At 32.7% G+C, this 13477-nt stretch overlaps 1 protein-coding gene across 1 annotated transcript in view; it reads right to left on the bottom strand.

The window, feature by feature from the left end:
* AsnS (asparagine synthetase) overlaps positions 1–13477 on the bottom strand; it is a 37180-nt gene that overhangs the window by 9938 nt on the left and 13765 nt on the right. Inside the window, exons 3-6 of the mRNA XM_072519728.1 lie at positions 12843–12968; positions 7831–8068; positions 6842–7018; positions 23–201 (exon numbers count right to left, since the gene is read on the bottom strand). Coding sequence (XP_072375829.1) covers positions 23–201; positions 6842–7018; positions 7831–8068; positions 12843–12968 — 720 coding nt within the window. The remainder of the gene's footprint in view (positions 1–22; positions 202–6841; positions 7019–7830; positions 8069–12842; positions 12969–13477) is intronic.

Consider the following 13477-nt stretch of genomic DNA (forward strand, 5'->3'; position numbering starts at 1 on the left):
AACTGAAATAATATAAATTTACCTGAATTTTATATGGAACGTTGGCAGCTTTTGCTTCTTTTGTCAGTAGTGCTGCTATTAATGAAGAATCCAGTCCACCAGATAACATACATCCGATCTTTCTTTCTGCCATCAACCGTTTTTTCACAGACATTTGCAATAATTTCCTAATGTTGGCTTGATGGTCGTTGGGGATTAGGTCTGAAAAGATATAGAGAAAGATCTCAACTAAGATAATTAACTACAATTAAATAAAGTATTAGCTAATCATTCCCTGAAGTATACATACAATGAGATAAATGATACATAAAATGACTAGTTATATACTAGATTAAAAAAAAAAGGGAATTACAGAAGAAATGTGTCTTTCGTCATTTTCTTTATCATCCACTGGGAAGAAGATTCGAACATGTGAGAGCAGAGCCCAATGGATGTCAAGCCAATTTCGTTACCCACTCGGACATCGCAGCTTGACGTAAGATATTTTCTTCTTCTTCAAGTGTCCTGTCCGCTGCGGACGTTGGCTATTAACATGGTAAGGGTACAATCAGAGTGGAAGCAGATTTCCGCTCCAGCCTAAATGGTAACAATGAATACCTGTAAATGCGAATCCTTCAAAATTGTCAGTTCCGTCTACTTATAGCAAAATAACGTCTTCTGATGACGACATTATTGCTTTGGATTCTGTTTTGATTAAAATTAGAAGAAAGAGAGTTAGCATACATTCTCTTAATCGCGAAAGAATAATTTATGGAGAATATCATATATATTTCAAAATTTAAAAAAGATAATAATTAACGATTCTTCCAAAATATGAGAATCACTCAATAGACTTTTAATTATATTGTTTCCAAAGTTTCGTAAGATTTATCCCACACAGAAGAAGTCCTTTAACGAAACAGAGGAAGTATTAAAATTCTAGGGTATTTAAGATGCCGAAACCCCCTACTTTCGGGACGAATTTTTTCACTTTCGGGGCGATTTTGGGTAGCTAGGTAACGGCTTTCACAATAACATCAACTTTGTATTTTATTATGACAACGCTTGTCAACTAAGATTCGTGTTTTAGCTCAGTGTTTCATTTTTCAATTTCAAGAAATGGAAATCAGCAGTAAAAGTGAAGCCGAAATGATTCCAGATGAGATTAGGGAAACTGGTAAAGCCGCTATTTATGAATTATGGCCGGTAAAGTCAAGAAAAAGGTATAAATTGGTCTACGATTTATTTCAGAAATGATAAAAGTGTACCTACTATAAAGAAGTCATTCTTGCATATCTAATGGAAAAATCTAATACCTTGAAGCCATAAAGCCTTTGGAGCAATTACTCGATGCTTAAGTGTGTAAAAATAATATAGATATAAGCTGCTATCCAAAAGTTTGTTTGTTTGCTTAAAAGAAAATCCATCGGCTACAAAACAAAAAAATCGAAAGTATTGAATAAAGAAGAAATAGATAAATTTTTATCAGAAGCTGAAGATAAAAGACCTACTTAATGACAAAGGTTATATTTTATAATTAAATCTAATTTCTCTTTTTGTTATTGTTTTTTGTAAATTTTAGGTTGCATTAATAATTGGATTGGCAGGCGCTTGCCGTCGTGAGGAGCTTTGCAAAATGAATTTAGATGATATAGAAGATAAGATAACCATGTTCGTGATTAAAATTCCTAATTCTAAAACGAACATGGAAAGAACCTTTGTGGTTATTGGAGAAAATAACATTTCTTTATACAGAAAATATTTGTCATTGCGCCAAGCAAACACACCGCATCGTAGATTATTTGTATATTACAAAAATGGAAGGTGTACTATACAACCTATTGGTATTCACACTTTTGGAAAAATCGCCTAAACTATTTCTGAATTTCTTAAATTACCGCATCCCAAAGAATACACCGGGTACTGTCTACGAAGTAGCTCAGCCACTTTACTGGCTGGTAGTGGTGGTACTATAACCAACTTGAAAAGACACGGAGGATGGAAATCAACTAATGTAGCAGAGGGATACGTAAAATATTCTTTAAGAAATAAAATTCACATAGCTTCACAGATTGAAATGGCCGCAACCAAGTTAATATCTCAAAAAATAGTAAAAGTACTGACACGTCTAACACTAATTTCAATACTGCCACTTCTGCTAATATGCCTAACAATATCAATGTAAATAATTGCTATAATTGTGTTATTAATATTCATATGTAGATTTTTCTAATGTTGAATTCACGAGAGTAACTTTAAAGTATTTAATAAAAGTTCATAAGGAAAGTTTATCCATTATATTCTTTAACAATCAAAACGGCTGCAGAAAAAATATTGTACGTAATATATAATAATTCCAGGACTTGCCTACGGCTCGCCCTGGAAACTTCCTACTCGTCTCGTAAAATATCACTTGAAACTTGTTACGTAAATTACTATTTTAGTGTTTTATGGTGAGTGTAGAATAGATCGTCGGATCGTGTCGTACGATACATCATTGGAAAAGAGAAGGGGTAGTGAATATGTTAAGACAGAAAAAACACACATGGCGGCAATGCCAAAAGGGTATTATATCATATCTCCGTTGTTATTGGTCCGATTGGAGCGTGTGATGTGTTAAATGAAAGGTGAGGAAATAACGAATATATTAAGATAAAAAAAAACAAATAAGACAGCTACCAAAAGGGCAGTACACAGTATCTTCAATATTAATGAACATATAGCGACATAGGAGATATCATAGGACACCATGAATAAAAATATATTTACTTTAAGACACAAAGAGTACAAAATAAACAACTGACCGAATCCTAACATGGGGGACAAAGACCGAATCCTATAGCAAATGAAGGGGGAGCATATAACGAATTCATTAAGATAAAAAAAACAAACAAAGCGACTACCAAAAGGGCGTTACACAGCATTTCGTTATTTATGAACGTATAGCGATATACAATAGACATACTATAAGGTAAAATTTGCTTTATTGACCTGAAGAAGGCCTCTGGCTGAGTACAAAATAAACAGCTAGCCGAATCCCAGCATATGACTCATCAAATAAAACGACATGAGACATGTAGTAAAATTATCAAAGATAAGATAAGATAGGAACAGGGCGCCACTTAATTTTTTGGTGTTTAAGGAGAAAATTAAGAAACCTTAGAAAAGAAAAAAGATAAGGAAAAATATTTTGGTTCTGAGACCAAATCCAAGGAATGATACCAACAGTTAATTATTAAATAAATTTGGTCAACACACTATATAAACCAATAATAAATATGCATATTAGGTGGATTCCGTCCACCTACTTACCTACGAAAATTAATCAGCCTGATCTTTCTCCTGGTCAAAGGTATAGTAATAATTGAAGGTAAAAAGCAAATATTCAAAGCAAAAAGTTATTATGTTATCAGGAAACTTGTTAGGAGTCGACAAATAAAATTCATACATAAAACAAAAACAATATATTCAACAACACAATGATGTAGGCGGCTGAATGTACACTCAAGTAATAAAAATACACCATCAATTATTAAATGGTGGTATACATATAAAAAATAAACAGTATTATAATTGATAAATACATTTACAAATACAGTATAATGGAATCATACACAAATTAAATTATCAGCGAAGAGAATCTGATGCTATATAAAAATATTCAACTAAGGTTGATTAAAGAAAGTCTTTCTTTGCTGTTTAATGGGCATATTTATCTCGAGATACTGGATATAGTAAATATAAAATGAATAACAAATAACACAAAGTTAATTAAAGTTAAATTTAAAGAATACGACAAGATTACAGAAATAAAAATTTAACCAACCCGCACTGGTTAAGAATTATCTGTTCGCACTGTTGTTTAAGGATTAACGGAGAATTAAATGTTAGTAATTATTATTTATTAGAATTATTGAATGTTCTTTAAATTGAATGCAAAAATCAGTAGTTACTATTAACTACAGGTGAAGACATGGATGAACGTAAATTCGCCCAGATAACCATGGGCGTATCAGCAACGGATGTAAAGGGATTAGAAATAATTTAATATATTAACTATTAAAAAAATGTTACTGTTCCAGAAATGAACATATTGTTTTAAAGTATAAAATAAAAATGTAATTCTTTAGACTTTTCTTAGTGTAGAATAAGTAAAATAGTCACTTCATCAAGTTTGTTCGCGACCCCGAATGACTGGCGTCGTCTAACCCTCTTAAATATTTTTTCACATCTAAATAAAATAGGAGTAATCTTCACGCATCAAGCAGTGATTTATCAGTTCAGTTCAAGCTCGCACATTGCCATCGAGGCATTGAATTTTTAAACACTCTCAATTCACGTATTAAATATTTCTCTCCGCCGAAATCAGGCATTTTCTCACTGGTTAAGAATTATCTGTTCGCACTGTTGTTTAAGGATTAACGGAGAATTAAATGTTAGTAATTATTATTTATTAGAATTATTGAATGTTCTTTAAATTGAATGCAAAAATCAGTAGTTACTATTAACTACAGGTGAAGACATGGATGAACGTAAATTCGCCCAGATAACCATGGGCGTATCAGCAACGGATGTAAAGGGATTAGAAATAATTTAATATATTAACTATTAAAAAAATGTTACTGTTCCAGAAATGAACATATTGTTTTAAAGTATAAAATAAAAATGTAATTCTTTAGACTTTTCTTAGTGTAGAATAAGTAAAATAGTCACTTCATCAAGTTTGTTCGCGACCCCGAATGACTGGCGTCGTCTAACCCTCTTAAATATTTTTTCACATCTAAATAAAATAGGAGTAATCTTCACGCATCAAGCAGTGATTTATCAGTTCAGTTCAAGCTCGCACATTGCCATCGAGGCATTGAATTTTTAAACACTCTCAATTCACGTATTAAATATTTCTCTCCGCCGAAATCAGGCATTTTCTCATACCGGTTTTCTTTTACATGTTATAAAGAAAGAATTTTTGATATTGTATAGTAAGCTAGGGCCGTGTTGGGCCTCTCTACTCTAAAAAGATTTAATTATAAATCGATAAACTCAAAAGTGATTTTATTTCTGTGGAGCTATATTTGCTCATATTAAGAATCCTTATCCTTCAACGGTCACTGAAGAACCAAACCTATGGAGATACATCCATTCACAAGTCCTTTGAAATAAGGCTTGGAATCCAAAGATTTCCAACCCTCTTATGTAGGTAGTCAGTTACAAGGCTCCCTAAGTTACAATATATATATATATATATATATATATATATATATATATATATATATATATATATATATACAGGATATAGTAAAAAAATGATCAGAAGAGTATCAGATCATACTTTATATTTACTTGGTTTACATGAAAGAAGTTTATTGTTTTAAAAATTTAACGAGTGATTGCAGATTGCTATTGATTGAACCTTCTTGAGCAGAATTACTAGTAAAAGTATAAGAACAGAGATCAGTAAATTGATAACAAGAAAGGAATTTATTACGATAAATTGTATATTATTGCTTTCTATTTCTATGGAATAAAGGATTACTTTTTTCTAAATGGTATGTAGAAAAGCTACTAAATTCCGTGCTATCATAACGGTAAATGGTTGTAGAATATATGGAATTTTAGTGGTTAAAATATAATGAAAAAAAAACAGAAAAAACGGGTGTGGCAGTCCAGCGGGACTGCCGGTAGAAGTTATACTTCTATACACGCGTTCGCCGTTACAAATTTATATGGGAGTCTATATGTAATGATATAGGTAAGAGAGAGCAGAAAGAGAAACAGAATTAGGTATATATGTATATGGTGCATTGTTTGCTGTATATAAACAACATTTGACCTGTAATAGGAGTATAGTAAATGAAGGATTGAATCAATATTTTGACGAAAATATATATTTTTATTTTCATATATGTATGGAAGGAGTTGAATGCAAAAAAATTTTTTACACATACTCCGCAGTAAAATTCATTGTTTATTTTGTTATTAATATAAAAATACAATACACTGCAACATAATTCAATATAATAATACAATACAAATTAAAATGCAATATTCATAAGTATTTAAAAATGACAATATACATAACTTACTTAGGCATATGTTTAATTTACCATGATAATAATATTAATAAAATAAAAATATTGTTTCGTGATACAACTGTCAATTTGTCTGACATTGACAGATACAAAATTTAATTGTTGTTTGTTGTGTATTATATAAGTACACACTTAAACTTTCTTGAGATATTTATAAGTTTTAATTTATAATTTAAAATGCCTAACGAGGCTCAATACAAATCTGAACAGAATGGAAAAATAATGGTAATATTAATGAATATTAAGTATATTTACAAAACGAACATTTTTATTCTCGAGAAAGAGAAAATATATCTTCTGTCTCTCTCTTACCTATATCTTACATATGTAATGATTTTGCCGATTCACTCCCGTACAAACTTCCAACGTCGAACACGCGTATAGAAGTATGTATAACTTCAAAAACTAATGGTTTTGCCGTAATTGCTTAATAATTGCCTTACCTTTATTGACTTTTATTAATTGTACACACTATCTCGATTATGGATTAGGTTTTTATGTATTTAATTTATGGTCGGATATAAAATATCCGATAAACATATCGAACGTGACTTTAAATTTATATTTGGATTAGAGAGTGGATTAATGGATTTATCAAATAATTACAAATGTTAAATGCCTGACAAAATGATTGTTGCAACTGTATCAAATGCAGATTTCATGTTTTGCCGTCAATAAAAAAATAACGCTATTCCCAGCAAGTGGTTTTTAAAAGAAAGTCACTTCGGATGTCACTTGAAGAAGAATGTATTAGCAATATTTAAATCAATTACCTTCATACGGCAAAAAAGGTTTAAACGATGGTCTATCTCCAGGCAAAAAGTACCTCTGGCTTCTGACTAGCTTTACTTTACCGTTTTCTAGTAAATCGTATTCTTCAAAAGTTCCAGGAGGGAACGGCTCTATTTTCTTCGATTCTCCGTTCAGATCTTTCTCAATACCGACCAAACCTAAAACAAAAATGATTAAATTATTATCATTTATTTATTGATTGATAAATAATAAATTTATACATTTTATTGAAAAAAATAATAGAATGAACAGCTGAAATATACACAAAGTTCTTTACGATAAGAAAAGCCCACCAAAGAAACAAAATAAATTCCTATATGATGTATTAAATGAAGAATTGATTTGCAATATATCAATGAACCTTGTTTTTAAGCTAAGATATTTAATAATGTGGTGACAAATTCGTTTGCAAACCACAACCAGTTTTGGATGATCCCCATAAGATTTTTTACTGAAGGATGAACTCTAGTAGAAATTCAGTAAATAGAAAAACTTGAACGAGGCTATTATACTTGATCAATTTCTAATTTGCAGCTGCTTTTAATTTGCGGTTTTTTAGCACTGTTCTCGTATTGTTCTTTCTATATTTTGCGTACTAATAGTTTCCTTTCTAAGATTTCTTTTATTCAACAGCTCAAGAACCTATTTGAATGAATCTTCCAACTCCGACAGTCGTGAAAGAGGGCCTCCTCTTTATGCTCAGTACTTCTATGAAGTGAGCACAACCGTGTGAAAGCTAAGAACGGCTTAACTCCGGGTATCGGCGACACCCAAGTTTTCTATAGCTTCCTCTGGATCAAAAATTTTTGAGTATCAGTGTGTACAATCGACAATCTCTCTATTTGCATGCTACTTGATCTATTGGCTTTCTATAGATAGTAATGTTATGATTATAGACTTAATTTTAGTTAAGAAAATTTATTTAAAAAAGCTGACTAAATCGCTAAAATTTAAGACCAACGTAAATTACCTTTGGCTTCTGAACAGATTCCGAGGACACCGCTACTACTTATCACTTTGAAAAGTGGTCTCACACCATAAGGATCTCTTCCTAACAAAACTTTCCTTCTGGGAACATCGATGAGACAAAAGGCAAAGACACCGTCTAGATTCTTAACGCATTCTTCAATGCCGAACTTTTCGTACAAGTGGAAAATGCATTCTACGTCACATCTGGTTTCATAATCGAAGTCGTATTGTTCTCCTAGCTGTAAATTGAATAAAGAATGAATTTAAAACAAATTATACATATCCGATCAAATATTTCACCACCACATAATAACCACCGACTTCTATTCGCAAAAGCACTACTTATCTTTTTTATCCCTTCGCTTATATTCTGCATTGCATGTGTGTTGCATACACGTTTTGGTGACTATCTTTAAATGTCTATCAAATAGTAAATAGATCCTAATTTTGTGTTCGATATTTTCTGGAACCAAACACGGTTACCATGATTTATTCTCTAAAAACTGAACTTTGCCATTTATGGCTGATATACAATCCAACACTACAGATACTATCACTTTAGGAGTATACTCAACAATCCACATTTCGTCCCGAGTCAATACTGAATCGATAAAAGATTCAGTATTCACCAAGAAGACTGAAAAAAACGTTTTTAGGATCATTTTAAATCGTTTTAAATACAATTAAAGTCAGAAAACTGCAACATCTGGGACATGTCATGAGGGGCGAGCGTTATAACTTGTTGCAATTAATAATGCAAGGAAGAATACAGGGTAGAAGGAGTCGCGGAAGAATACGAATCTCCTGGTTAAACAATTTGAGAGCTTGGTTTAACTGCACTTCTGCTGACCTCTTTAGAGCAGCGGTATCGAAAGTGCGAATTGCCATGATGGTTGCCAACCTTCTTAGAGGAGCTGGCACATGAAGAAGAAGGATCATTTTTTTTAAATTTATTTTCAGGTCTGTGTTAACGTATTTAATTTTCGATTACCGAAATATTTATACTACATCAGTTTTTCAGTACTAGGTTAGCGCTTAAATCCGTTTAATTTTACCAAGATTTTTACAAATACTCGTTAAATGGATTAACTACGAATTTTGTGATTACGCTTGCGCATAGGCGGCATAGGTACAGTTAATGTATTATTCAAAATGTTGCCCGATAGAAAAGAGGTTAGGTTATTTTGTTTTATACCTCTTATATACATTATAACTGTAACATGCATTTTTACATTATTATATTTTTTAGATTGATTTCATAATTAAATAAGTTGATTTTTTAATTACGTGCATTTTACATTCAGTATGAACGGACAAAGGAACGTTGGCATGCGGTCCAAAAACTTTACTGAAAGTGAAATTACTTTATTGGTGTAATTGGTGAATCTTCTTCTTAGAGTGCCATATCCCTACGGAACGTCGGCGACTACCACGCCTACCGGCATATTGTTATACTGATCTCGGTCTTGCGCTACGTGTAGCAATTGGTCCGCTGTCAAACCTGTCCACTGCCGCAAATTCCTCAACCAAGAGAGTTTCTTCCGTCCTATCATTTCTTTCCTACGATTTTACCGTTGAGAATTAGCCGAAAGAACTCATATCTTGGTCCTCTGATTATATGTCCAAGATATTCTAGTTTACGCCTCTTAATAATATTTAATAGAGTTCGTTGATGTCCCATTCTTCGAATCGTTTCTGGTTCTGCTAGTCCATGGAATTTTTAGTATCCTTCGATACAACCACATCTCAAACGCCTCGATTTTATTCATGATATCGGCGTTTAAAGTCCAAGTTTCACATCCATACAAAAGTACAGACCACACGTAACATCTTGAAAACTTTTCACGGATTTCCAAATTTAATGAGTTATTGGATAATAGAGGCTTGAATTTTTGAAATGAGTTTCTTGCCTGTTCAATTCTACATCGAATTTCGAAGGATTGATCCTGATTTTGGTAAATCTAACATCCAAGGTATTTGAATCTCTGAACTCTCTGCAGCGGTTGTTGGTTTAATATCAGTTGGGTTGCGCCGATATCCACTTTACTGGTCACCATGTTTTCAGCTAGAATCACAGTATCGTCGGCGTACCGTATATTGTTAATTATTTCTCCTCCTATGATAATTCCTTTTTGATCTTTTAAAGCTTCCCTAAATAGATTCTCAGAATACACGTTAAAGAGGGTGGGAGACAGTACACAGCCCTGTCTTACGCCTCGTTCAATACTGATCGGCTTTGATTCTCTGTTGTTGGTATTAATAATGGCTGTTTGGTTCCAGTAAAGTTTGGCAATAAGTTTGATGTCTTTCTCATCTAGTTGGATGCTCTGCAAGGCGGTAATTAGTCTGGTATGCTGACGCTATCAAATGCCTTTTCAAAATCAATGAAGCACATATATACGAGTTTTCTTACCTCCCAACATCGTTGAAGGAGTGTTTGCATAGAAAATAGTGCTTCTCTAGTTCCAAGACATCTCCGGAACCCGAACTGCTCTTGACTAATTATTTCTTCGCACTTGTTGTTAATTCGATTTAGAAGAATATGCAACAGTATTTTAACGGCATGGCTCATTAAACTAATGAGTCTACAATCGCTACATTTCTTAACGTTTGGTTTCTTAGGTAGAGGAATAAAGATCGATTTTAACCAGTCCGATGGAATTTCACTGGTATCATATATTTGATTGAAAAGTACAGTGAGTTCTTTTATATTGTCATTTGAGAGTAATTTTAGCCATTCGCTGTATATTTGATCTGGTCCACTGGCTTTGTTGTTTTTGGCTTGGTGTATGGCTTTTTCCACTTCAGCTTTTGGTGAATGAACTCAGAAAAATATTAGAATATAAAGAAACAGGAGTGTATCAGAATATAAAGAAACAGGAGTGATAAGCAATAAGCAAAAGTCCTGTGAATGAGAAGAGCTTGCCAATAAATTTAACGCAAAATCTACTGCTTGTATGCCACGCTCAGCAAAAATTCTGAAGAAGTGGAAAAATTAAAAAAACTCCAGTACGTAACCATGGCAAGGGATAAAAAATACTGTCCAGTACTGTACTACAGGTAGTGGTCCGTCAAAGACAAATGAAGAAACACCGGTTGACTGCATTATAAATGATATATCGGGCAAAAGAAGAACACGAATGCCATCAATTAGAATGTTATTTAAACAAGCAAGTTTTATATGACATTCAAAATTTAGCCAATTGTACATGCGCAAACACAATTACTGCGGCCAACATAAGAAAAAAGTGGTTAGCTAACCGAGCTAATGTGGAATTTAAAATAAAAGTCATTGATGATGATAGTTGCAAACATTGCGGTAAGCTAGGTGACCTCGATCACATCTTCTTTAAATGTCCTAAATTTATTCAGCATTCAAACTTCCTGTATATAAAATTAACTAAATGCAATACATACGCTCCATATAATATACAGTCCTTGTTAGCCATAGGTTCTGTAACAATATATAATTTAATTATAGAGTTTTTGTCAGACACATGCATAGCTTTATAAATCTGGTACTTGTTCATGAAAACTTTCATGAGCGTGTGTAGGGTTAGACTTGTACCCTTTGTTTATCCTATATGTAACAATACCTTATCCGTGGTCCAGTATTGTTTGTCTGTTAAAATAAATGTCTTGACGGACCCCTAGACGAGAGGCGAGTGTCCTTGTATTTTCCTTCGACGTGTTCTTCTATTAATTATTCGTCTATTTCGTTTTAGTGATATCGCTGTGCATTTGACTGAGAGAAATAATCTGTACTTATGTGTATATACTTTCTTAAGGAATATATTATAACCTTTCGAGACTGGCTGAATGACGAAAGTCCATGCCACAAAAAAAAACGAGAATGTGTTAGCCTGATTTAAAGCACTGAAAAACGGTAAGAGGGTTAAAAAATTGGTTAAAATTTAACTTTACTCACTGAAAAACTGAGCCTAAAATTCATACGACATATAATACAAATAGACTGACTGCTGCCACACAGTCGAGTTCCCCCAGTGCTTCCAGCAAAATGGAACACCAACACATTACCAAATCAATGTTTGGCAGTGCCAAACCAATATTTCCAATTCGGTGGATATGGAGGCGAGGATCAATGGAATGGCCAGCACGATCTCCTGATCTGAAGCCATTAGACCTCTTCTTATTGTGATATTGGACTTATGAAGACCAACAACGCTTGTGCTTAGATCGGAAACGCCTGAGATGATCAGTAACGTTGGAATAAATTTCTATTTAAAATTAGGATGTTGCCAAGTCATTCACGGCGAGCATTTTGAATATCTAGATTCACATTAATGTTTTTTTTTACATTTTCAATAAATAAACAGTATCACTTATTGGTTTTTGAGTGTGTCGTGGCAAATTTTTATTAATAATTTTCTTTTTTTTAGTTTTGCAATGAATCTGAAAACACTTAATATTTCCGAAACAGTTAAAGATAGTTATAGAACATTGTACATAAGATATGTTCAGAATATTTTGAGAAATCCAAAAATTTAATAATATATAAGGTGTTTTATTTGAAATAAGAAAGTTGGTATTGGTCACTATTACGTGACACATCCTGTATAAAAAGATTTTATTCCAAAAAATGCGCAACTAAAAATTCCAATTGATGTGCCGGAGAGTTTTTTTTTTTTTTTTAAATACGCCCCTATTAATTATCAAATTTATTCCATTTGGCTGTTCCACTATATATAAAACCTAGATTGGGACTGTACTGTGCTCATAGAACAGTAAGTGGAAGATAGAAGGCCGAATCTCAGAAAATTGAACAAACGCTTTGCACTAGCCGAACCGATATATCAATATTTTGGAAATTTACCAGTTCGTCAATTTTAATAGTTTAATTTTCAAATCGTCTAGATATTAATTAAACATTAATTTAATGAATTCTAAATGAATCCCGCTAGGGCCTGAGTTTTTCCGCTATTCTATTGTTAAATGTATTTTTATAATATTTGTTACATACTAAACATCGTTTGTATATAATAAATAACTTACCTTTTGAAAGTTGTAAAGTTCTCCGTTACAAATCAACATCGAATGAGGATATTGATGCAACTTCATAGGCTGCATACCAAATTTGCAACCCACAATGGCCAAACGATGGAAGCCAATACAGCAATTCTAGAATAATAATATAAAAGATGTTATATATTGACAAAAATAAACATATCAAAATGTATGCTAAGTAGACTATCTATATATCAATCTGTCTATATATCTATCTAATGCCCTTTATTCGTCCAGTATTGGACATAGGCCTCGCCTTTCTTTTTTCATTTTTTCATTTCCCTCTTTTCTGGGCTATGTTCACCCATGTTGTTCCTACATGTTCTCTAATGCATGTGCCATATTCTCCCTGTGTGGTCTCCCTCTTCCATTTTTGTATTCCCATAGTCTCTAGTGAATGATTTGTCCGTTCCATCTACCATGTCGTTTACTGTTGTGGCCCGCAAATTTCCATTTTAGTTTAAGTTATTGTCTGATTGTTTGTATAGCATTATTAGTTAAGTTCTGCTCCTTATCCAATCATTGGTCTTCTAGTCTTTTAGTTTTATATGGAGCATCTACCTTTCCATGGCTTTTCTGTTTTAGCTATTTTCTTCCATGTTCATTTTCTGCAGCGTCCATGT

Source organism: Diabrotica undecimpunctata, chromosome 1 (genome assembly GCF_040954645.1).
Source record: "Diabrotica undecimpunctata isolate CICGRU chromosome 1, icDiaUnde3, whole genome shotgun sequence".
Lineage (NCBI taxonomy): Eukaryota > Metazoa > Arthropoda > Insecta > Coleoptera > Chrysomelidae > Diabrotica > Diabrotica undecimpunctata.